General features: G+C 48.4%; 1 protein-coding gene across 1 annotated transcript in view; it reads right to left on the bottom strand.

Moving 5' to 3' along the window:
• ncor2 (nuclear receptor corepressor 2) overlaps positions 1–26,729 on the bottom strand; it is a 446,529-nt gene that overhangs the window by 126,815 nt on the left and 292,985 nt on the right. Inside the window, exons 20-25 of the mRNA XM_068055641.1 lie at positions 21,316–21,458; positions 12,270–12,414; positions 9,182–9,629; positions 4,823–4,943; positions 2,226–2,385; positions 1,916–2,083 (exon numbers count right to left, since the gene is read on the bottom strand). Of these exons, the coding sequence (XP_067911742.1) occupies positions 1,916–2,083; positions 2,226–2,385; positions 4,823–4,943; positions 9,182–9,629; positions 12,270–12,414; positions 21,316–21,458 (1,185 nt within the window). The remainder of the gene's footprint in view (positions 1–1,915; positions 2,084–2,225; positions 2,386–4,822; positions 4,944–9,181; positions 9,630–12,269; positions 12,415–21,315; positions 21,459–26,729) is intronic.

The following is a 26,729-nucleotide window of genomic DNA, read 5'->3' as shown; positions in this document are numbered from 1 at the left end:
GATTAATGCAGGTGTTTGATAACAGTCAGAGGAATGTGTTAGACTGGCGTCTCAATATCACACACAATCATTTCTAGCCCAGTGAACTTTGGGCATTTCTTTGACCTCAAGAGGTAAAAATGGCTTCAGAAAAAGTTCAAGTAAATTGATCAAGTAACTTTATAAAGCAACCGGATCAGAGGGTACTTTGTAACCTTACTGATTTGAGGGACTGTGGTGCTGATCAGACACTGACCATATACCTCTCAAAATAAGCCACACAGGGAACTGGCTGCAATGGTCCTATAGAGAGTGAGACTATATCACAATCCAGTTTCCAAAGTTAGCCCAGGGCTCACAACTGGCATGGGTCTCCTCAGAGCCACAATCTCATTCACAAAGACAACAGCTTGTCTGGCAAGGAGAGAAAAGCCATGCAGCTCCTCTGACGTAAGGAGAGGGCAACTTGCAGGTGGTGATGTTCCCATGCATCTGCTGCCCTTGTCCTTCGAGGTGGTAGAGGTCACGGGTTTGGAAGGTGCTGTCGAAGGAGTCTTGGTGCATTGCTGCAGTGCATCTGTGGTGGAAGAAGTGAATGTTTAAGGTGGTGGATGGGGTGCCAATCAAGTGGGCTGCTTTGTCCTGGATGCTGCTGAGCCTCTTGAGTGTTGTTGGAGTTTGAAAGAGACTCATTGTGTCAGTAAGATTTTGGTTTGAACACACAGACAGATTAATCACTGGCAGTTTGATAATCAGGCAGAGTTGACATCACTGTTAATCTTTCTGTGGTGCCTCTGTCACACAACAGCATGAGTGAACCGTCGATGCCATGGTGACCAGGAGCAGCGACAGGAAAGAAAGACAAAACTGCCCCATAGTGTTTCAGGTGACATTCGGCAGCAATTTGAGATCAGTTCACAGAGGGATTTGTTTGATGATTGTTAAAGAATGGTTTCACGCACAGAAAGGCAGACCTGCAATTCTACAATACTTTTCAGCACCTTAGATCATCCACAGTCAATACTTTTGAAGTGTGGCCACTGTTGTAATATAGGAATGCAGCAGACAATGTATGCATAGCAAGATCCCACATACCTCAATGAGAATGATGACCAGATAATCTGTTTCAAGTGTTGTTGAAGGATAAATATTGACCAGGACATAAGGGAGAAAACCCCTGCTCATCAAACAGTGGCCACCGGATCTTTTACATTCAGAGAGGGCAGATTGGCCTTGGTTTAATGTTAGTTAGTTAGTTAGTTAGTTAGAGATACAGCACTGAAACAGGCCCTTCGGCCCACCGAGTCTGTGCCGACCATCAACCACCCATTTATACTAATCCTACACTAATCCCATATTCCTACCACATCCCCACCTGTCCCTATATTTCCCTACCACCTACCTATACTAGGGGCAATTTATAATGGCCAATTTACCTATCAACCTGCAAGTCTTTTGGCATGTGGGAGGAAACCGGAGCACCCGGAGGAAACCCATGTCTCATCCAAAAAACAGCACCTCCGACACTGCAGCAGTCCCTCAGTGCTGACCCTCCGACACTGCAGCAGTCCCTCAGTGCTGACCCTCCGACACTGCAGCAGTCCCTCAGTACTGACCCTCCGACAGTGTAGCAGTCCCTCAGTACTGACCCTCCGACAGTGCAGCAGTCCCTCAGTACTGACCCTCTGACAGTGCAGCACTCCCTCAGTACTGACCCTATGACATTGCAGCACTCCCTCAGTACTGACCTACATTCTTGTGCTCAATTCTCTGGAGTGGAACTTGAAGCCATGGCCTCCTGACTCAAAGTGCTACCCACCGTGCCAAGGCTGACACCTGAGTATTTGAGAAGTTTCAGTGAGTTTTCAGTTTTGTGATTGCTCTCAGTAATGCACTACCTGCGGTTTCATGGCCCCAATACCTGCACTGGGCTCACCTGCTGTGGAAAACACCTGGAGACCGGTGTGAGAATGGTCTCTGTGTCCGTCTCCGGGAGACGGATAATATGGAGACACTGTGTGTCTGGGCGAGGTGTAAAGCCTCATCTCCTGTTCACCACATACCCTCCGTCCCTCAATGTTTGGACCAAATGACGATGGTTTGTCTAATGAGAGAAAGTGAAACATAGGCATGACATACGACTGAATACAGATTGCAACATGACTCTGAACAGCAGGGAGCTGCTCACTACACAGCCATACTCAGCTGGAAAGCAGTCTGCTGACATGCTGGTGCTTGACACCTACTCAAGGCTTCCTTTGCTGCTGTACCAGGGCTGTTGGTTCTGCTTTGAGGACTGGCACTCTCGTAGCTCGCTCTCTCCAACTGGAGCTGCTGTTGATATTCTAGATGATTCCGCCAGTTCTGATCCTCCTGGGCTAACTCGTAGAGTGTGGTGATCTGGTGCTGTTGGAAAGTAAAAGGGTGTTGAGAGGGGAGGATTGTGGTGGTCACTGTACCTGCTGCCTGTGGGATGCAGACTCTCATATCCAACATCAGCTGCCTTTATCATAGATATACCAGAAAGTTTTATTCCGTTTTAGCCTATCCTGATCTGACAGTACTCTCTAGGTGATGTGTTCAGGGACAAGGAGTGAACGAGTGACTGCCTCCAGCACCAGCTCCTCCTGAACACTCACATTTAAAGGATGATGCAGGACAGTAACAAAATTCAACTTGAAACTGTTCCACTGAGAGAAGGACAGTGAGGGTCTAATAAAACACAGCAGGACAGCAGTGATTGATGCTGTGAGTGACAAACTGTCTTATAATAATATCACAAAAAAGGTAAGATAAAATAATGAACAGGGGCCTGAAAGGATCACAGCTGATTTGCAATATTATCCAATACCTAATGAAAGTAACTGTTCAAATATATCACAACCTTTAAAGAACTGGGTTTCTTCAACACACAAAATGGCCTAGATCCAAATTTAACTTTTTCTATAAAACTGTTTTCAATAAATAGATTCCATTTAATAATTATTCTGACTGGTGAAATGGACAATCGTAAAAAGCTTTGGAATTCCTGTCAGTGTAATCGGAGAGGGACAGAAGGACCGCGGACACTGGGTTCACAATGAACTCTGAACCCCGCGGACACTGGGTTCACAATGAACTCTGAACCCCGCGGACACTGGGTTCACAATGAACTCTGAACCCCGCGGACACTGGGTTCACAATGAACTCTGAACCCCGCGGACACTGGGTTCACAATGAACTCTGAACCCCGCGGACACTGGGTTCACAATGAACTCTGAACCCCGCGGACACTGGGTTCACAATGAACTCTGAACCCCGCGGACACTGGGTTCACAATGAACTCTGAACCCCGCGGACACTGGGTTCACAATGAACTCTGAACCCCGCGGATACTTGTTCACAATGAACTCTGAACCCCGCGGACACTGGGTTCACAATGAACTCTGAACCCCGCGGACACTGGGTTCACAATGAACTCTGAACCCCGAGGATACTTGTTCACAATGAACTCTGAACCCTGCGGACACTGGGTTCACAATGAACTCTGAACCCCGCGGACACTGGGTTCACAATGAACTCTGAGCCCCGAGGACACTGGGTTCACAATGAACTCTGAACCCCGCGGACAGTTGTTCATAATGAACTCTGACCCCCGAGGACAGGTGAGAAGCTGGTCTGTTACTTGAATTCCCACACATCCCTTTCTAATCGAGCAGTAGTTGCACCTGCTGATGGTGAATCTGGCTTAAACTCTTGCAAAGTAAGATTACTGTCCTTCAGCTGTTGATGAATTGATGGTAACAGTCGTTTGTGAACACAGCCCTCGTGAATCTCCAGCAGTGATACCAGCGGCTGTGACAAACTGATGGCTGTTTAGCTGTGAGAGCAGTGAGGACAGGGCAGGTCCCAGCGCTGGGTAGGGGGATGGGGAATAAACAGCACCGTGAGGGCAGTTCCCATCAGAACGCCCTGGGGACAAATCACCCAAATGCACCTTCAGTCCAGGCTGTGGAGATTGAAGGGGAGAAAACATCCTTAAAATCTCCTAAAATTATTTGGATTTTGTTTTTCTCAACAACTTATAGCGGCTTTAACGGAATAAAACATCCCAAAGTGTTTCACAGGGACATTACGAAACAAAATTTGACACCGAGCCACATAAGGAGATATTTGGTCAAGTGATGAAAAGCTTGCTTAAAGAGGTAGGTTTTTAGGAGGTCAGGCAGCGTCTGTGGAAAGAAAAACAGAGTGAATGATTCAGATCTGTGGTCTGAGGAAAGGTCATTGACCTGAAACATTCACTCAGTTATTCTCTCCACCGTTGCTGCCTGACATGCTATTTCAGGCATTTTCTGTTTATATTTCAGATTTCCAGCAACCGCAGTATTTTGTTTTTGCATTAGGTTTTTCAGGAGTATCTTCAAGGAGGAAAGCGAGGTGGAGAGGTTTAGGGAGGGAATTCCAGAGTTTAGTTCCCAGGCAGCTGATGGAACGGCTACCAATGGGGGAACGATGGAAATGGGGGATGTGCAAGAGGCCGGAATTGGAGGAGCGCAGAGATCTCGGAGGGTTGTGGAGCTGGAGGAGGTTGCAGAGATAGGGGCGAGGCCATGGAGGGATTTGAAAAGAAGGATGAGAATTTTAAAATGGAGGCATTTCTGCCAATACAGATTAGTGAGCAAGGGGCGTGATGGGTGAATGAGACACGGTGTGAGTTAGGACACAGGCTGCAGAATTCTGGATAAGCTCAGGATTATGGAGGGTAGAATGTGGGAGATCAGCTGGAGAGCACTGGAATAGTCAAGTCCAGAGCGAACAAAGGCATAGATAACTGACAGAAATCCAAGGGTCACACACTCACCATGGGTGGGATGGTTGCTGCTTGCTTCTTCAGCTTAGCGATGTCCAGTGGTTTCTGGGGCACACAGTGCACTAGCCCATCGCTGGTCGAGTTCAATAGTCGTGCTCTGGGAGACAGGACCCTGAACACACGGACAAACACAATCCACTTTACAGCATTCAGCTGACAGACAGCTCAATGAAGGGGACATTGTTTTCAGTTAGCAATCACTCTTAAAATAAAAATGTCTTTAGCATTTTTCTGCATCAATTCCCATGTGGCCGCTGATTCAGTAGAATCTGTTCGGTCAATGCAGCAAGTTGCTCCAACTTAGCTATAAAATCCCAGCTGCAGGGCTCCTTTGCACAGCAGACAGTGCCAGTAATCTCAGTGATGTCAGCGCCCTCACACACAACACACACTTCCCCAGATAACTCGAGTGGCGCAGTGGTTAGCACCGCAGCCTCACAGCTCCAGCGACCCGGGTTCAATTCTGGGTACTGCCTGTGTGGAGTTTGCAAGTTCTCCCTGTGTCTGCATGGGTTTCCTCCGGGTGCTCCGGTTTCCTCCCACAGCCAAAAGACTTGCAGGTTGATAGGTAAATTGGCCATTATAAATTGCCCCTAGTATAGGTAGGTGGTAGGGGAATATAGGGACATGTGAGGATGTGGTAGGAATATGGGATTAGTGTAGGATTAGTATAAATGGGTGGTTAATGGTCGGCACAGACTCGGTGGGCCGAAGGGCCTGTTTCAGTGCTGTATCTCTAAATCTAAATCTAAAACTCAACTCCACCTTCAGATAAAGATTTTCATCTTTACAGTCTGGCAGGTAGGCAGACCGCCAGTAACAGAACTCATTGAATCGAAAGAGAGAAAGATGTCTATTTCTATACCACTGTTCACCACCGCCAGATACTACGAGATGCTTTGCATCTAATGAAGTACTTCTGAACTGAACGTGACTATTTTGGTGATATTGATCAAGGGATAATTTGTGGCGAGGACACTGGGGAACACTCACCTACTTTTCTTCAGTAGTGGCCACATCCACCCGAGAGGGCAGACATTAACATTCATTTTGGAAGGTCGAATTTGAATGCAGAATACAGGCTTAAAGACAGGATTCTTGGTAGTGTGGAGGAACAGAGGGATCTTGGGGTCCATGTCCATAGATCGCTCAAAGTTGCCACCCAAGTTGATAGGGTTGTTAAGAAGGTGTATGGTGTGTTGGCTTTCATTAACAGGGGGATTGAGTGTAAGAGCCGCGAGGTTATGCTGCAGCTCTATAAAGCCCTGGTTAGACCACACTTGGAATATTGTGTTCAGTTCTGGTCGCCTCATTTTAGGAAGGATGTGGAAGCTTTAGAGAGGGTGCAGAGGAGATTTACCAGGATGCTGCCTGGACTGGAGGGCATGTCCTACGAAGAAAGATTGAGGGAGCTAGGGCTTTTCTCATTGGAGCGAAGAAGGATGAGAGGTGACTTGATAGAGGGGTACAAGATGATGAGAGGCATAGATAGAGTGGATAGTCAGAGACTTTTTCCCAGGATGGAAAGGGCTATCACCAGGGGGCATAATTTTAAGGTGATTGGAGGAAGGTTTCGGGGAGATGTCAGAGGTAGGTTCTTTACACAGAGAGTGGTGGGTGCGTGGAATGCACTGCCAGTGGTGGTAGTAGAAGCAGATACATTAGGGACATTTAAGCAACTCTTGGATAGGTACATGGATGATAGTAGAATGAAGGGTAGGTAGTTAGTTTGATCTTAGAGTAGGTTAAAGGTTTGGCACAACATCGTGGGCCGAAGGGCCTGTACTGTGCTGTACTGTTCTATGTTCTATGTTAACATCTCATTCAAAAGACAGCCACTTCGACAGTGCAGCACTCCCTCAGTACCAACCCTCCGACAGTGCAGCACACCCTCAGTACCGACCCTCCGACAGTGCAGCGCTCCCTCAGTACTGACCCTTCAACAGTGCAGCGCTCCCTCAGTACTGACCCTCAGTGCTGCACTCCCTCACTACTGACCCTCCGACAGTGCAGCACACCCTCACTACTGACCCTCCGACAGTGCAGCACACCCTCACTACTGACCCTCTGACAGTGCAGCACACCCTCACTACTGACCCTCCAACAGTGCAGCACTCCCTCACTACTGACCCTCCAACAGTGCTGCGATCCCTCAGTACTGACCCTCAGTGCAGCGGTCCCTCTGTACTGACCCTCCGACAATGCAGCACTCCCTCAGTACTGACCCTCCGACAGTGTAGCACTCCCTCAGTACTGACCCACTGACAGTGCAGCGCTCCTTCAGTACTGACCCTCCGACAGTACTGCACTCCCTCACTACTGACCCTCCGACAGTGCAGCACTCCCTCAGTACTGACCCTTCGACAGTGCAGCACTCCCTCAGTACTGACCCTCCGACAGTGCAGCACTCTCTCAGTACTGACCCTTCGACAGTGCAGCACTCTCTCAGTACTGACCCTTCGACAGTGCAGCACTCCCTCAGTACTGACCCTTCGACAGTGCAGCACTCCCTCAGTACTGACCCTCCGACGTTGCAGCTCTCCCCAGTACTGACCCTCCAACAGTGCAGCACTCCCTCAGTACTGACCCACCGACAGTGCAGCACTCTCTCAGTACTGACCCTTCGACAGTGCAGCACTCCCTCAGTACTGACCCTCTGACAGTGCAGCACTCCCTCAGTACTGACCCTCCGACAGTGCAGCACTCCCTCAGTACTGACCCTCCGACAGTGCAGCACTCCCTCAGTACTGACCCTTCGACAGTGCAGCACTCCCTCAGTACTGACCCTCCGACAGTGCAGCACTCCCTCAGTACTGACCCTTCGACAGTGCAGCACTCCCTCAGTACTGACCCTCCGACAGTGCAGCACTCCCTCAGTACTGACCCACCGACAGTGCAGCACTCTCTCAGTACTGACCCTCTGACAGTGCAGCACTCCCTCAGTACTGACCCACCGACAGTGCAGCACTCTCTCAGTACTGACCCTCTGACAGTGCAGCACTCCCTCAGTACTGACCCTTCGACAGTGCAGCACTCCCTCAGTACTGACCCTCCGACAGTGCAGCGCTCCCTCAGTACTGACCCTTCGACAGTGCAGCACTCCCTCAGTACTGACCCTCTGACAGTGCAGCACTCTCTCAGTGCTGACCCTCCGACAGTGCGGCACTCCCTCAGTACTGACCCTCCGACAGTGCAGCACTCCCTCAGTACTGACCCACCGACAGTGCAGCACTCTCTCAGTACTGACCCTCTGACAGTGCAGCACTCCCTCAGTACTGACCCTCTGACAGTGCAGCACTCTCTCAGTACTGACCCTCCGACAGTGCGGCACTCCCTCAGTACTGACCCTCCGACAGTGCAGCACTCCCTCAGTACTGACCCACCGACAGTGCAGCACTCTCTCAGTACTGACCCTCTGACAGTGCAGCACTCCCTCAGTACTGACCCTTCGACAGTGCAGCACTCCCTCAGTACTGACCCTCCGACAGTGCAGCGCTCCCTCAGTACTGACCCTCTGACAGTGCAGCACTCTCTCAGTACTGACCCTCCGACAGTGCGGCACTCCCTCAGTACTGACCCTCCGACAGTGCAGCACTCCCTCAGTACTGTACTGCAAGTGTCAGCCTTTATAATGTGAAGTGTCTGGAGTGGGATTTGAACCCCTGACTGATTTGGAGGTGAGAATACTGCCCACACGTGAGGAAATGAGTCGAAATGACATGAATGGAATTGTCATCAGGTGACTCCATCACTTGTTCATGTTGCTCCCTCTGCACTCTGCCCGAGCTGTGAGGATAACAATCCATCCTGTTGTATTACATTGAGTGTGCAGCTCAGAGACAGGCCATTCGACCCATCTGCTCCGTGCTGGTGTTTCTGCTCCACATGAGTCTCCTCCCACCCTCTCCATCTCACCCAATCACCATATCCTTCTATTCCTTTCTCCCTCATGTGTTTATCCAGCTTCCCCCTTAAAGATATCGATAGTATTCATGCTAACCCCTCCCTGTGGTAGCGAGTTCCACATTCTCACCGCTGTCTGGGGAAAAGCAGTCAGGATCAGCATTAAAGGGAGGATGAAGCTTACAGCTTCTAACACCCAATGTTTTTGTTTTTGTTGTCACCTGATTTAGTTTCTATCAAAGCAGTAGCAGCACTCTCACTGCAGCATCAGTGTCACTCCCTCTCGGAGCGGCTGCATCAGGTGTTCCTCTCCAAAGGGAATAGCAGCATTCCAAGGAGGTCAGTTTGGGTTGTCTGAGCCTGGATTTGTTGCTCTGTCCTGTGTATGCTAATTTCCATGGACAGTGGGGCTTGTGTTCAGGCAATGATTTACAGACTGCTTCTTACCTGCTTTGATCAGAAGGTTCTTGATCTTCTACCTCGTCTGCACTGCAGGTCGCACTGGAATCACTGTTACTGTTTGACTCTCCTATGGGCTCGCTCTGTGCCACATCCTCAGGTTCTACTTTTGGGATCCGTGTGGCTTCCTCGACTGGAGTTCCTGTTCTCTCATAATTGCACAGTTTCTCGTCCACAGATTGACATCCCTCGGTCATTCCGTCCTGTGACTGCTCAGTCTTAACGTTGACAACCTCCATTGCTTCAGAATCCTTCTTGTGACGGTTTCCCTCAGAATCGTCCTTTTCCGCAGAATGCTCCAATCTGGAGTCAGCATGCTCATCTTTCCTGGAATCATCTCCTCCTGCTTTTTCAGGATTGGCTTTGCTCGAGTCTTTTGTTCTATTGTGTGATGTCGGAGAGGGGACACTTTCTGTGTCCGAACTCTTGTTATCTGCTGTTCAAGCAAAGAGAACATCAGTCACACTGCACAAGGATCGAATCTGCTGTTTCTACACTCTTTCACCATCGTGGACATGTCCCAAAACAATTTACAGTCAATGAAATACTGTTGGAGTGTTGGCACTGTTATAATGTAGGAAACATGGGAGCCAATTTATACACAGCAAGATCCCACAAACAGCAAGAATATGCTCCTTTGTTGTGGACTGTCCCACCAGAGGAAATAGTTTCTCTCTATCTACCCTATCAAATCCTTCATCATCTTAAACACCTCAATTAGATCACCCTAATCATCTATCCTCAAGAGAATACAAGCCTAGTCTATGTTATCTGTTTTCATAATTTAACCATTTTAGCCCTAGTATCATTCTGGTGAATCTCTGCTGCACCCTGAGGCCAATATATCCTTCGTGAGGTGCAGTGCCCAGAACTGAACACAGTTACTCCAGATGGGGTCTGTAAAACTGTAACATAACTTCCACCCCATGATATTCCAGCCCCCTTTGAGATAAAGACCATTAGCTTTTTAAATTATTTTTAGTGCCTGTTCACTAGCTTTTTAGTGATTTCTGTACTCTCTCTGCTCCTTCACAGTTCTGAGTCTCTCAGTATTCTTCTTCGGCAGTCCCTCGGGAACAAGGATGAATCATAGAATCATTACAGTGCAGAAGGAGGCCATTCGACCCATCGTGTCCACACTGGCTCTCTGAAAGAGAAATTCCCTTCCTTTCTTATACTCCAGGGTTGTGGATCCTTAGGAGACTGAATAGTCCCATTCTGGATCAGCACATTCTGCCACAGGTGAGGCAGGTGGTGTTTGGTGAGGGGAGTGAATGGGATGCTCAAAATTCGCAACGCTCCTTTTGCTGTTTGCACTTGGTCGCTGCCTGGGCATGTCGACGTTGTTCAAACTGGCTGGCACCATCGCGGATGCTCGTTCACCATTTTGGGTGGTCTCAGGTAAGAGATTTCCACAAATCAATGGAGATGTCACATTTTTTTAGGGAGGCATTAAGGACATTCTTGTAGTGTTTCCTCTGCCCTCCCGGTAGCCTCTTGCCGTGACGGAGCACGGAGTAGAAAGCTTGTTTTGGGAGTCTTGTGTCAGGCATGTGGACGATGTGTCCCACCCAGCATAACTGACTAACCATGACCAGTGTCTCGATACTGGGAGATGTTGACCTGAGAGAGGACACTGATTTTGGAGAGACTGTCCTACCACAGAATTTGCAGGGTCTTGCGGAGGCACCACTGGTTATATCTCTCCAGGGTTTTGAGATGTCTGCTGTACACAATTGTAATAATAATAACTGTAAACATCTTTAACAGAGCAAATCTCCCAAGCTGTTTCGGAGCTGGACAGGTGAATCCAGATGCCCAGCAGGGGTTAGAAGGAGACGGGAGGTCAGAGGCCTTGACAGGATCAGAGCGCTGGAACAGGGCAGGGGTTCGGAATGCCAATTCCAGACCAAAGGTGCTGCCAGAAATGTTGGTGAAGGGGAGAGAGCCAGAACTAACCCTCAGAGAAGGGGAAGATGTGAGTTGAGAGGTCAGACTGAAGAAGGTCGCAGAGGTTTGGTGGAGTCAGGTTTTGGAACAACTGGCAGACGGGAGAACACATTGGGAGCTGGTGCTAGTGAGGATTTTGGGGGGGGGGCATGTGGGGGTTGTGGGGATGTGGGGGTGGGGGGGGATGTGGGGGTGGGGGGGGAGAATGTGGGGGTGGGGGGGAATGTGGGGGTGGGGGTGGGGGTGGGATGTGGGGGTGGTGGGGGGATGTGGGGGTGGTGGGGGGATGTGGGGGTGGTGGGGGGATGTGGGGGTGGTGGGGGATGTGGGGGTGGGGTGGGAATGGGGGGGATGTGGGGGTGGGATGTGGGGGTGGTGGGGGGATGTGGGAGGGGGATGTGGGAGGGGGATGTGGGAGGGGGATGTGGGAGGGGGATGTGGGAGGGGGATGTGGGAGGGGGATGTGGGAGGGGGATGTGGGAGGGGGATGTGGGAGGGGGATGTGGGAGGGGGATGTGGGAGGGGGATGTGGGAGGGGGATGTGGGAGGGGGATGTGGGAGGGGGATGTGGGAGGGGGATGTGGGAGGGGGATGTGGGAGGGGGATGTGGGAGGGGGATGTGGGGGTGGGATGTGGGGGTGGGATGTGGGGGTGGGATGTGGGGGTGGGATGTGGGGGTGGGATGTGGGGGTGGGATGTGGGGGTGGGATGTGGGGGTGGGATGTGGGGGTGGGATGTGGGGGTGGGATGTGGGGGTGGGGGGGGATAATCTGAAGGGATTGAGTAATTGTGGAGTGATTGATACCCTCGAGGCACGAAGACACGTGTGTGAGTTTGAAGCTCAGCTCCATATTCAGCAGGACACAAAGGTTCACATTATCTGTGAGCAGGGCAGGGGGGGTCAGGGCAGGGGTGGGGCAGGGCGGTTGGGGGGGGGTTGGTGGGGGAAATGTGGATTTCTGCTCGCAATTAAGCAGGTGAGTTTGATCTTGGCAACTTCCACACTGACATCACCATCCTTCATCACCTTCACCATCTTCACCATCCTTCCTCTGAGCTGTGGAGAATGACGCAGAGAATCGGATACTGAGTGGCCATTGACCACTGCCAGCCAATGGGAACTAACCATCTGCATCTTCTGTCATTTCCTCTTCATTCCCACTCGCTCCAGAAGCTTCCCGATCCTCATCTTCAGCAGCAGAAATTGCTGAGGTTTCCTCCCCCTGTTCTGCTGTGATTTTTCGATTTCTCTTCACAGTCTTTTCTGCCTCCTGTAGACACAAAAATTAATTCATGAGGGAAATTCAAAGTTTAACAGCAAACAACAGCAGAAAAGGCGCTGGAGGCAGATTTAACCTCGAGATGTCTGATGTAGGAGTAAGTGTGAAATGGAGACTTGACAAAACTCTCCCAAGACCCTGAGTAAACCAGAGAACCTGCGATTAGAAGCTGCTCGTCTGATTTTTTTTTAGTGTGGAATTGGAACTAAACTCAGGAGGAAATAACTGATCACGAGTGTCAAACTGGTGGAACGGGGTGGGGGTGAAATTGAAGGATTAACAGATATCCCAGAGTGTGTGAATGAATCTGCTACATGGTTTGTCTTTAGGAGGTTTCTCCCTGATCACTGCTCAATTAGTCTCGGCCAGAATGCAGGCAATTGCAGATACTTCTAACTGCTTGTAAATTGCTGGTTGCACATCAGAGAAATACAGCATTAAATGCCAAACCTTTCTTCTGTCCTGTTTAAATGATAATTTTGCATCTGCAATTTTGTGTGACAGTTTGAACAGTTCCCCCATAGTGTGCCTGGAATGTGTAGAAAATTCTTGCTTTGAACACGAAATTAGCCTCATCATGAGTGAATGTTCCCTGGTGCCTCTCACACTAACTCAGAGGTTGCATTGCTTTAATTGGACAGGCTGTTGCTCCATGCAAAGTTGAATATCGGCATGTGTCCTTTAACATTACCATAGAATTACTCTGTCTTATTCTGCTGCTAAGGATCTGTGCTTGAATAATCAATTCCTTTTGCGCCACACAATAGAATTGCTAAATGGAAACACAGAGTTTAACTGTTTTTTGGTCTGAAATTTACATTGGAATTGTGATCACCAGTTTCAGCCTGGAGTACAGGAACAGACAGCAACTGAAAACTGTCGGGCACTTGATGTACTGTTCCTAATATAATGGACAGAGAGAGTCGGGGGGGGTGGTGGTGGGGTGGGTGGGGAAGACAGACTAAGAGAAAAAGCGAGAGAGAGAGACAGAGAGAACGAGCAAGAGAGAGATAGAGCGAGAGTGAGACAGCGTAAGAAAGAGCAAGAGACAAACAGATAGAGACTGAGAGAATGCAAGAGAATGTGTGAGAGAGAAACTAAGAAAGAGACAGAGAGTGAGAGACAAGAGATAGAGAGAGAGGCTTAAAGAGAGCAAGCAACATAAAGAGAAAGAGCATGAGAGAGAGATAGAGAGAGAGAGAGAGAGAGAGCATAAGAGACAGAGATAGAGAAAGTGCAAGAGAGAGACAGACAAACAGAGAGCCAGAGAGAGTGAGTCATTTACGGCACAGGAGGAGGCCATTCAGCTCATCGAGTCCAGGCGGCTCTTCATGGAACTATGGAGTCAGTCCAACTCCTCCACTCGATCCCCGTAGCCCTGCAAGTCTATTGCTCTCAGGTGCCCATCCAATTTCCTCTTGAAGTCATTGATTGTCTTTGCTTCCACCGCCCTTGTAGTCATTACCTCCTGCTGCATAAAAGAGTTCTTCCTCATATTCCTCTGCATCTTTAGCCCAAAGCTTTCAATCTGTGTCCCATAGTCCTTGTACCATTACTTATTGGGAACAACCTTTCCTTCTCTAACATTTCTAAGCCTGTCATAATCTTGTACATCTCATAGAGTCATAGAGAGATACAGCACTGAAACAAGCCCTTCGGCCCACCGAGTCTGTGCCGTCCATCAACCACCCATTTATACTAATCCTACATTAATCCCATATTCCCTACCACATCCCCACCTTCCCTCAATTCTCCTACCATCTACCTACACCAGGGGCTATTTACAATGGCCAATTTACCTATCAGCCTGCAAGTCTTTGGCTGTGGGAGGAAACCGGAGCACCCGGCGAAAACCCACGCAGACACAGGAAGAACTTGCAAACTCCGCACAGGCAGTACCCAGAATCGAACCTGGGTCGCGGGAGCCATGAGACTGCGGTGCTAACCACTGCACCACTGTGCCGCCCTCAAATTGCTATCAAATCTCCCCTCAATCTCCTTTGCTCCAAGGAGAACAACCCCAGCTTCTCCAACCTAACCTTGCAGCTAAAATCCCTCATCCCTGGAACCATTCTGGTAAATCTCCTCTGCACCCTCTCAAGGACCCTCACATCCTTCCTAAAGTGTGGTGACCAGAACCGGACGTAATACTCTAGTTGTGACTTAACCAGAGTTTTATAAAGGTTCGGTATAACTTCCCTGCTTTTGTACTCAATGCCAGTGAAAGAGAGGCCAAGAGAGATTTATCAGCAACATAGAGCATTTGGGAAGAACTAGATTCTGCTCAGGCCCAGTGTCACAATCACAATCAGCAGCAGGAAGAGAGGAGAAAACCGATAACACTTGGTGCAGAATTTCTTTGTAGGAACAAAGTTTCATAGACGCAGTTAGAAGTAAGTTGGAGCGGGGAAACAGGTTAATCAGCAAGTTGCAGTGAATAGTGGAGTGCCGCAAGGATCAGTGCTGGGGCCTCAACTATTTACAATCTATATTAATTACTTAGATGAAGAGACAGAGAGTAAGATATCTTAGTTTGCTGATGATACAAAACTAGGTGGAAAGGTAAACTGTGGGGAGGACACAGAGAGTCTGCAAAGAGATATAGACAGATTAAGTGAGTGGGCAATTAGATGGCAGATGAAGTATAATGTGGGGAAGTGTGAAGTTATTCACTTTGGTCGTAAGAATAGAAAAGCAGAATATATTTTAAAAGGCATGACACTTGTACATGTTGATGTTCAGAGGGTCGTGAGTGTACTCGTACAAGGAACACAAAATGTTAGCATGCAGACACAGCAGGCTATTAGGAAGGCAAATGGCATGTTGGCCTTTATTACAATGGGATTGGAGTACAGGAATAAAGAAGTCTTACTGCAATTGTACGAAGCTTTGGTGAGACCGCACCTGGAATACTGTGTGCAGTTTTGATCTCCGTAACTAAGAAAGGATATACTTGCCTTGGAAGCGGTACAGTGAAGGTTCACTAGATTGGTCCCTGGGATGAGAGGGTTGTCCTATGATGAGAGGCTGAGTAAATTGGGCCTGTATTCTCTGGGGTTTAGAAGAATGAGAGGTGATCTCATTGAAACATACAAGATTCTGAAGGGGCTTGACAGGGTAGAAACTGAGAGGTTATTTTCCCGGGCTGCAGAATCTAGAACACGGGGGCACAGTCTTAAGGTAAGGGTCAATCGTTTAGGACTGAGATGTGGAAAGGTTTCTTCACTCAAAGGGTTGTGAATCTTTGGAATTCTCTTTGTTTTTATTCATTCATGGGATGTGGGCGTCGATGGCCAGGCCAGCATTTATTGCCCATCCCTAATTGCCCTTGAGAAGGTGGTGGTGAGCTGCCTTCTTGAACCGCTGCAGTCCAAGTGGGGTAGGTACACCCACAGTGCTGTTAGAGAGGGAGTTCCAGGATTTTGACCCAGCGACAGTGAAGGAACAGCGATATAGTTCCCAGTCAGGATGGTGTGTGACTTGGAGGGGAACTTGCAGGTGGTGGTGTTCCCATGCATCTGCTGCCCTTGTCCTTCTAGTTGGCAGAGGTCATGGGTTCAGAAGGTGCTGTCTAAGGAGCCTTGGTGCGTTGCTGCAGTGCATCTTGTAGATGGTACACACTGCTGCCACCCTGCGTTGGTAATGGAGGGAGTGAATGTTTGTGGATGGGGTGCCAATCAAGCGGGCTGCTTTGTCCTGGATGGTGTCGAGCTTCCTGAGTGTTGTTGGAGCTGCACCCATCCAGGCAAGTGGAGAGTATTCCATCACACTCCTGACTTGTGCCTTGTAGATGGTGGACAGGCTTTGGGGAGTCAGGAGGTGAGGACTCACCACAGAATTCCTCGCCGCTGACCTGCTCTTGTCGCCATGGTATTTATATGGCTACTCCAGTTCAGTTTCTGGTCAATGGTAGCCCCCAGGATGTTGATAGTGGGGGATTCAGCGATGGTAATGCCATTGAATGTCAAGGGGAGATGGTTAGATTCTCTCTTGTTGGAGATGGTCATTGCCTGGCACTTGTGTGGTGTGAATGTTACTTGCTACTTATCAGCCCAAGCCTGGATATTGTCCAGGTCTTGCTGCATTTCCCAGAGAGTTGTGGATGCTCCATCGATTAATATATTTAAGGTTGAGATTGACAGATTTTTGGTCTGTCAGGGAATCGAGGGATATGGGGAGCGGGCAAGAAAGTGGAATTGAAGCCAAAGATCAGGTATGATCGTATTGAATGGCAGAGCAGGCTCGAAGGGCCGAATGGTCTACTCTTGCTTCTATTTCTTATGTTCTTAAACCTGTCAGTGGGTGCGTGAACGCCATAGCCAAAGTTACCAGCAGCACCAATGAAGAGTCGGCTGTTTCTGGCCCTGCCGCAGTTGCTCAAGCTTTCACTGAAAGGCAGCAACACACCATCACCAACAGTAGCTCTGAGTGAAATATAAACACAAAGTGTTCTCACTTGTGGAGAAGAGCAAAACTAGGGGTCATACATACAAGATATTCACCAAGATATCCAACAGAGAGTGGTGAGAATGTGGAACTCGCTACCACAGGGAGTGGTTGAGGTGAATAGTATCGATGCATTTAAGGGGGAAGCTGGAGAAATAGATGAGGGAGAGAGGACTAGAAGGAAATGGTGATGGGGTGAGATGAGGAACGATGGGAAGAGCCTCGAGAACATAAACGCGTCATGGACTGGTTCGACTAAATGGCCTGTTACTGTGTAAAATACTGGAAACACTCAGCAGGTCAGGCAGCATCTGAGAGAAAACAGAGTTAACCAGGTCAGATTTTATTCCGGCAATGGGGGCCCTGACGGCAGGCCAGAAAATGGGGGGAGACCGTGCCTCAGTGCTCTGTTGGACCCCCGTTGCAATTTCATGGTGGGCAGCCCATTAACTGCCCACTGTCGGGGATGCCGTCCCTTTAAAGGATGAGCTTCTGCCTCCAAAGCTGTCGGCCAATCGAGGCAGTGGCCACTACCGGAATTGCAGGAGGCCTGTCAGGACCCAACGACAGTGTGGGGGGGCTTTTAGTGAGGGTGGGGGGCCCCCGAACGCCGCTAAGAGGCCGCCAGGTCTCACCTGGTGCTGTCTTCCCATTAACTGGCCACTTAAGGGCCTCAATGTGCCTCAGCCTTCCCACTGTGGACAAGACAGCAGAGGCCCGAGCAACGGGGTGGCACAGTGGCGCAGTGGTTAGCACCGCAGCCTCACAGCTCCAGCGACCTGGGTTCAATTCTGGGTACTGCCTGTGTGGAGTTTGCAAGTTCTCCCTGTGTCTGCGTGGGTTTCCTCCGGGTGCTCCGGTTTCCTCCCACAGCCAAAGACTTGCAGGTTGATAGGTAAATTGGCCATTATAAATTGACCCGAGTATAGGTAGGTGGTAGGGAAATATAGGGACAGGTGGGGATGTGGTAGGAATATGAGATTAGTGTAGGATTAGTATAAAAGGGTGTTTAATGGTCGGCACAGACTCGGTGGGCCGAAGGGCCTGTTTCAGTGCTGTATCACTAAATCTAAAAAAAAATCTAAAATCTAAACGTCAGGCATGAGACCATTTGCCATTTTGATTCCACCACCACCCCCCCCCACCACCTCAACGTCTCCATTCCTGTCTCCAAGGTCAGATCTGTGACCTTTCATCAGAACTGGAAAAAGTTAAAGATGTAACAGATTATAGCAAGTAGGGAGGGGGGAGGAAAGAACAAAAGGGAAGGTCTGTGATAGGATAAAGGGCAGGAGAGATTAAATTGCAAAAGGGGATATTGGTTCAAGGTAAATGGAGATGGTAATGGAACAAGTAAAAAATTAAAGCTGTGTCTAGATGTGTAAGTGGGAAATGCAGACTCCTTACCATCAGCTGCTGTCCAAATCTGGAACTCTCTCCCCTGAAAACATAGCTGAGGCTGGGGGTCAGTTGAAAATTTCAAACTGAGATGAATCGATATTTGTTGGGTAGCGTATTAAGAAATATGCAGCAAAGGTGGGTAGATGGGGTTGCGGTACAGGCTGAAGGGCCTCCTCCTGTTGCCATGTTAACGTGTAGTGGTCAGAATGCTGGTGCCTAAGAAGCCAGCCAGGTCTCAGCATCAGCTCCTGTCAATCATTCTTCAGAGGGTTCCACAATTCAATCAGAACATGATATTAGATGTTCTAGCATCTGCTTGTGGGAGTAGGACCAAGTTATACTGTAAGTTGTGCATTGCTCCCTGGCCAAGGAAACAGCTCATTGCCGTTCAACATCTGGTTACTGTAATTAAAGTACTTCCACTTTTTGTTAAATTTTGAGGACGTGCGTTTTAAAACTGAATAAAGGATTCCATAGATGCTGGACTTCTTGTTTGTTTTTAAAAAAGAGGTCATTGTAAGGTCTTTTAGACTTGGTTTGTAAACAACCCTTACTGGAAGTCACCTGTCTTCAGATAATTACCCAGCAGGGCTTTTTGACTTAGAGGAGATGTTTACAGAGAAGTGACAGGTCAGGATTTATAGGGGTCAGGAGGCTTGACTCTTGAGATATTGTTTTGGTTTTACTTTGGACAGTCAGTTGGAGAAAACCAGCGAACTGAACAGTCATCCCAGCTCAGGCTTTTCCATCTCTTTGAAAAACCTGCCAGTTTTTCCATCTCTTTGAGAAGCTCTTAGAAGTGAGTATAAGGAAGAGAAATTGATTCTACATTCGTCCTGAAAGGCCTGCTTGAAACCCCTGTGGCCGCATTTCTCCTGAGACGCTGGAAAAACCTGCCGGATAAATCCTCAATGCTGCCTAAACAAATGCTCCAGAGAAAGATCCCAGTGACAGCTGTCTACACGTATTTGGGACACCAAACCAAAAAAGGGACATGTGAGATCTTACCATATCGTCTCTTTTTTCTTCAAGAATTAGCAAGTATTTGGCCAAAGTATTCTTTTTTGTCTTTTTTTGTTACAGAGCTCTAAAGGAAAAAATCTCAATTTTTCTGGTTAACCTGTGTGTGTGTGTGAGGGGCTAAGGAGAAAGGAACTTTCATATTTCAATCTGTGTGTCATTGCTTTGCTTCGTTACTGGTTATGTCTTGTTTTCTAATAAACTGATAATTTTGTGAAACCTGGTTGGTGTATTTAATTCAGGGATAAAGAGTAGAGTCTATGATTGACCCTTTTGGTAACTGGGTAAACATTTAAATATATGTTGTGACCTGTGGAGAAGTGGAACTAATAAAGACAGTGCACTCCCCCCAACTCAGTCGTAACATTACATATAAAAACATCAAAAACTGACGGGACGGTTAACCTTTGGGTTAACATTGCACGGTTTAACAATGAAACGGAAGAATTTTCTCGAGATCTGCTGGGCTCTGAGTGGTGTTAAACTAGAGCTAGTGTGAATCCAGAATGATGTGAAGTTGCCTGCTGAGAGTTCATTCAGCTTGAGCGTGGGGGCTGCAGAGTGGATGAGTAAACTGACCATGGCACCAGGGTACAGGAAGCTATTGAAGAGGAGGGAGTAAATAGGAATGTAGTGGTAGTAGGGAACCGTATAGTCAGGGGGAGAGACACCATTCTCTGCAACCGAGAGCGAGAGACCGGAAGGCTATGTTGCCTGATGTTGACTTGATTGAAACATGTAAGACTCTGAGGGGTCTTGACAGGGTGGATGTGGAAAGGATGTTTCCTCCTGTGGGAGAATCTAGAACTAGGGTCACTATTTTAAAAAAGGGGTCACGTATTTAAGACAGAGATGAGGAGAAACGTTTTCTCTCAGAGGGTCGTTAGTCTTTGGAATTCTCTTCCTCAAAAGGAAGCAGAGTGTTTGAATATTTTTAAGGCAGAGAGGTAGATAGATTCTTGTTAAACAAAGGGGTGAAAGGTGATCGGGGGTAGACAGGAATGTGGAGTTGAGGTTACAATCAGATCAGCCAAGATCTTGTTAAATGCGGAGCAGGTTTGAAGGGTCGAGTGGCCTCCTCCTGCTCCTAATTGGGATGTTCACTGTTGCAGGGTCAAAATCCTGGAACTCCCTTCCTTACAGCACTGTAGGTGTACCTATACCCCAAGGATTGCAGCGGTTCTAGAAGGCAGCTCACCACCACCTTCTCAAGGGCAATTAGGGATGGGCAATAAATGCTGGCCTAGCCTGTGACACCCACATCCCACGAACGAATAAAAAAAAATTGTATAGAGCCTTGGTGAGACCACACCTGGAGTACTGTGTATAGTTTTAGTCTCCTCATGTAAGGAAGGATATACTTGCTAAAGAGGGAGGTTCACCAGACTAATCCCTGGGATTATCCTATGAGGAGAGATTGAGGAAACAGGGCCTGAGTTTCGAAGAATGAGAGGTGATCTCACTGAAGCTTACAAAATTCTTACCGGGTGTGACAGGATAGATGTGGATAGGATGTTTCACCTGGCTGGTGAGTCTCGAACCAGGGGACACAGTCTCAGAATAACGGGTAGGCCATTTAAGACTGAGATGAGGAGGAATTTCTTTACTCAGAGGGTGGTGAATCTGTGGAATTCTCTCCTCAGAGGGCTGTGAAGGCTCAGTCATTGAGCATGTTCAAGACAGAAATCAATAGATATCTGGATATTATTAACATTTAGGGATATAGGGAGAACACGGGAAAGTGGCGTTGAGGTAGATGATCAGCCATGATCTAATTGAATAGGGGAGCAGGCTCGACAGGCTGAATAGCCTACTCCTGCTCCTATGTTCCTGTGACAAACTGTAGCTGAGACCTCGCCTGTGAGTTACATCCAACTTACAATATATAACACAACTGGACTTCTGCTAAAACCTCATCGACTCTTCCCTTTTTCAACATTTGATTTTCCAGCTCAGGGTTTGAAGGCAGATAGAGGTGGGAGTGCCTGGGCATAATTCCGATCCTTTGCTGTTTTCATTCCTTACCATTCTCAGTCTGTGTTGCTGTAGAAGGGCATCCAGATTGTGGCGTCTTTTGTAGTTAAAGTAGAAATTTTTACACTGAGCCTCAGTCTTGGAACTCACCATCTTGGCAATGGCTGCCCAGCCACGGCCATGTTTAACAAGACCTGAAGGAAAAGGAATAAATGATTATAACTTTCAGCTGGTGAAATCTTCAGATTGCCACACAAAATAAAGACAAAGAAAACTGGACCAGGAATTCAAATTTCAACAAGAAACAGATCAAATACTGCTTGTTAAAAGTACTAATAATTTAATGTTATACGCCCTAACTCTTAGACATTATCCCCAAAATACTGCTTGAAATCACTAATACAGATTAATCCTGGGCTAACTTTGATGAGAATTTGATCCATGGTTCGTACTCACTCGTACTCACTGTCTTCTCCACATAAACACTCAAAGTGCTCAGAGGCTTTGATATGAACAGGGTGGGTTCAGAGATCCAACTCATTCACTTTCATTCCAGAATCCCAGTCCATCTCGTTCCCATAATGACTTCTAGTCATTTCTTCAATGAGGCCAGTTTCTGACATCAACCCCCTGACCCCCGGCCCTACCTTCCTGGTTCTTGTTTTCACTCCCCTTCTATGTAAAGAAATATTTCTTGACATCTGTCCATAACTTGCTGTTCACAACATCAACTAACAGGGCCTGTAAGCTGTAATCAAACAGAGACGAGATACTGTGAAATACTGGCTGTGCCAGACAGAAGTTCCTGTACCTTGGGAACAGTCTTGGGACTTGCTCACATGATATAAAGTGTGAGACATCAATCAGCTGAGTGTGGCCACAAGGACTCAAGGAATTGTTAATTTAAAAAGCAGAAGTGGTTTCTCTCAGGCACAGAATTTGCTAGAAATCAATTTTATTTCACTGTGATTCCTATATTTAAAAGGAGATGGACTTCAGGGAACGATAGAGCTATTAGGTTAACAACAGTGGGAGGAAAAAGAATGAAATCCTTACTCAAAGATGAAATAGAAAAACATGTAGAAAGTGAAGATATAATAAAGTTGTCAGCACAGATTCTAAAAGGGAAAGTTATACTCAAGTAAGCTTATTAAATTTTTGAAGAAGTAACAGGGTAGATATGGGTAATGCAGTAGATGTAATATATTTGGATATCCTTTAACAAGGTGCCGCATGATAGCCTCATGACTAAGGTCAGAACATGTGGAGTCAGGGGACAAGTGTCAGAATGGATAGCAAACTGACTACAAGTTAGAAAACAGAGAGAAGGAGTTAAAGCAGTTACTCGGTTTGGCAAAAGGTGGGAAGTGTGGTTCCACAAGGATCCGTGCTGGGATCACTGTTGTTGATGATTTACATTAACGCTTTGGACTCGGGAAACAGGAAGTACAATTTCAAAATGGGAAAGCTACATACTCCTTGCAAAATAAGTTGTCTAAATGCGTTAGAGGGACTAAGGGATCGAGGATACAGATATAAATCACTAAAAAAAGTGGCGTCAGTTAATAAGGCTACTTTTCAAAAAAGCAAAGAAAGCACTAGAGTTCATGACTCGAGATTTAGAATTGAAAAGTAGAAAAGTTATGTTGACCTTGGAAGTATTGTCAACAGTCCTGGTCTCCATATTATAGAGGCACTGGAGAAGGTGCAAAAAATATTTAAAAGGATAACAGAACTGAGAGGTTATGCCTAACAGAAAAGATTTGATAGGATGGGGCTTTTTACTACAGAAAAGAGAAGACTGAGGGGTGACCTGATAGAGGTCTTAAGATTATGAAAGGGTTTGATAGTGCAGAAGGTGTTAGTTTAGGCAGGCATCGAGATCAGTGCAGGCTTGGAGGGCCGAATGGCCTGTTCCTGTGCTGTACTGTTCTTTGCTCTTTGATAGGGTTGATGCAGAAAAGATTTTTCCATTTGTGGGAGAGACCAGAACTAGGGGGCTATAAACATAAGATAGTCACTAATAAATCCAATAGAGAATTCAGGAGAAACTTCTTTCCCCAGAGACTGGTGAGAATATAGAACTCTCTCCCACAGGAAGTGGTTGAAGTGAATGGTATTGATACATTTAAGAGGAAGCTGGATAAAGACATCTAGAGGAAAGGTATGGAAGGATATGTTGATCGAGTGAGTTGAAAGGGCTGGGAGCAGGCTCATGTGAAGCAGAAACACAGGCACGGAGCAGATGGGCTGAATGACATGTTTAAGTGCTGTAGATTCTGGGTTGAATTTCCCACTCGAATGACAAGCCTGAAGCCAGGCTGATTTCCAGGTTGTGACCCCAGATATGCGTGTGCCATCTTCGCAGATGAAGCCTGTTAAGAAGAAAGAGTATCCAGCAGCTCTGTCCGATTAGTGACGATGGGCAGCGTGAGGATGTGCACAGGAGAACCCATCAGAGCAGTGGCAGTGAAGGATGGCCAGCAGAACCAGTGTGAACGCTGTGTGCTGCCGAGGTGAATGGAGAAGGAAAGGCCAGTGCAAGCTGGAGACACCATTCTGCCGAGAGAAGCAGCAGCAAATTCCTCAAGCCCAGCACCATCCAGTGAATCCCTCTCCAGGTGACAGGAAAACAACTGGAAACTTGTGCCTTCGGATATCCTGAGGATCGACAATTTTGTCCTTTAAGATGACCACTGCATATCAATCTGATGGTGCTCTGACCTCCAGCTCTGCTCTCACCTCCTGTGATGAGCTGCAGACAAAGAGGGGGTCCCGAGCGCCGCTGGAAACATTTCACAGCCTCCCAAAAATGCCCCCTAATTGCCTTCATAATGAACTAATTGGCTTTTCATCGTGGATGGACGGGTTGCTGTCTGCATGTATCCCACCCCCAGGAAAAGCGGGAGGAGGCAGGAACAGTCCGTTGCCATTTTGTCAAATTTTCCCAGCCCCACGCACCACCCCCCACCCCCACAACCTCCGACTTCACCTCTAATAGTCTGCGAATATTCCTCTGTCACTGTGTAAGCACTGGTTTATAACAGGAACCAATCCCAAGGAACATTCTCCGATCTTCTTCTACAGTGAACTCTGTCAATAGGTTTCTGAAAACACACATTTGCTGCCATGTGTAGTGGCAGTGCCTAATGTGATACTGGGCTGGGTACTAGTGTGAGAATCTGTGTACCCCCCCTCCCTGTTTACCCTGTCTCATTCTGTACCCCCCCTCCCTGTTTACCCTGTCTCATTCTGTACCCCCCTCCCTGTTTACCCTGTCTCATTCTGTACCCCCCCTCCCTGTTTACCCTGTCTCATTCTGTACCCCCCTCCCTGTTTACCCTGTCTCATTCTGTACCCCCCCTCCCTGTTTACCCTGTCTCATTCTGTACCCCCCTCCCTGTTTACCCTGTCTCATTCTGTACCCCAACTCACTGTGTGCCCTTTCCCTGTAAACCCACAAAGGGAATAAAGCAAAAGACTGCAGATGCTGAAAATCTGAAATAAAAACAAGAAATGCTGGAAATGCTCAGCAGGTCTGGCAGCATCTGTGGAGAGAGAAACAGAGTTAACGTTTCAGATCAGTGACCCTTCATCAGAATAAAAAGGGAAGTCGGAAGGCCACTTGAAGGAAATAAATGTGCAGGGGTACAGGGATCGAGCGGGGGAGTGGGGCTGACTGGATAGCTCCCTGGACAGCTGGCATGGACTCGATGGGCCGAATGGGCTTCTTCTGTGCCACAAATAGTCTCTGACTATTATCCCCTCTCGCTGTCTTTTCACACTCTATGTGTGCTCCTCGCTGTGTCGCTCCTCCCTGTACTCATGCTCTCTCTGTGTCCCCTCTCACTGGGGATGGGGGGAGGGAGGAAATGCAGGAGTGATTGATGGTGAAGAAGGTATTTGTAAGGTCGATTCTGAGATTTAAGGGCAGATGTTCTCTGTTTATATAAAGCCATATGGATTGGTGTTTTCAGCTTTTGGCATTGTGCATTACTATGGTGACATGTTGTGTAGTGTAATGCAAGCACACACTCGTTCCTAACATGCTAGCAACAAATCACAAACACGTCACATTCCTTCTCTCTCCTGTGTGAACTTTCATTGCCAGACAGGATTAAACAAGCCAGTGACAAGCTACCCTTTGCCCTTTGCCAGAGAGTAGTCAGAACGAAAGAGAAAAAGCTTTCAAAATTCTCGGGACTTTTTGAAAACTGCAAACGTTAGTGAACACATAACCCCCCCATCCCTCCTGCCCATACCCCTCATCCCCCCTGCTCATACCCCTCATCCCTCCTGCCCATACCCCTCATCCCCCCTGCTCATACCCCTCATCCCCTCTGCCCATACCCCTCATCCCCTCTGCCCATACCCCTCATCCCCCCTGCTCATACCCCTCATCCCCTCTGCCCATACCCCTCATCCCCCCTGCTCATACCCCTCATCCCCTCTGCCCATACCCCTCATCCCTCCTGCCCATACCCCTCATCCCCTCTGCCCATACCCCTCATCCCCCCTGCTCATACCCCTCATCCCCCCTGCTCATACCCCTCATCCCCTCTGCCCATACCCCTCATCCCCTCTGCCCATACCCCTCATCCCCCCTGCTCATATCCCTCATCCCCCCTGCCCATACCCCTCATCCCCTCTGCCCATACCCCTCATCCCCTCTGCCCATACCCCTCATCCCCTCTGCCCATACCCCTCATCCCCCCTGCCCATACCCCTCATCCCCCCTGCTCATACCCCTCATCCCCTCTGCCCATACCCCTCATCCCCTCTGCCCATACCCCTCATCCCCTCTGCCCATACCCCTCATCCCCTCTGCCCATACCCCTCATCCCCCCTGCTCATACCCCTCATCCCCCCTGCCCATACCCCTCATCCCCCCTGCTCATACCCCTCATCCCCTCTGCCCATACCCCTCATCCCTTCTGCCCATACCCCTCATCCCCTCTGCCCATACCCCTCATCCCCTCTGCCCATACCCCTCATCCCCTCTGCCCATACCCCTCATCCCCCCTGACCATACCCCTCATCCCCCCTGACCATACCCCTCATCCCCCGTCCATACCCCTCATCCCCTCTGCCCATACCCCTCATCCCCTCTGCCCATACCCCTCATCCCCCCTGCCCATACCCCTCATCCCCCCTGCCCATACCCCTCATCCCCCCTACTCATACCCCTCATCCCCCCTGCCCATACCTCACTCACCCCCATCCCCCTCCCTCCCATAACCTCCCATTCCCCTACCTCCATACTTCCCCCCACTCACCCCCTCTCCTCCCCTCCCCTGTATGCCCCTCCCCCTCGTGTAGAAGTGATCTATTTTCTGGTTTGTTCTCTCTCTCTTTTCCTGGGCAGCTCATGAACCTGCCAACAGTTCCTGAGCTGGAACCATATTTTACTAATGATTAGATATGAAAGCAGACCAATTAAACAGACGAATGCTGCCACAAACAGG

Source organism: Heterodontus francisci, chromosome 23, assembly GCF_036365525.1.
Source record: "Heterodontus francisci isolate sHetFra1 chromosome 23, sHetFra1.hap1, whole genome shotgun sequence".
NCBI lineage: Eukaryota > Metazoa > Chordata > Chondrichthyes > Heterodontiformes > Heterodontidae > Heterodontus > Heterodontus francisci.
This window is presented reverse-complemented; position numbering and strand designations above follow the sequence as displayed.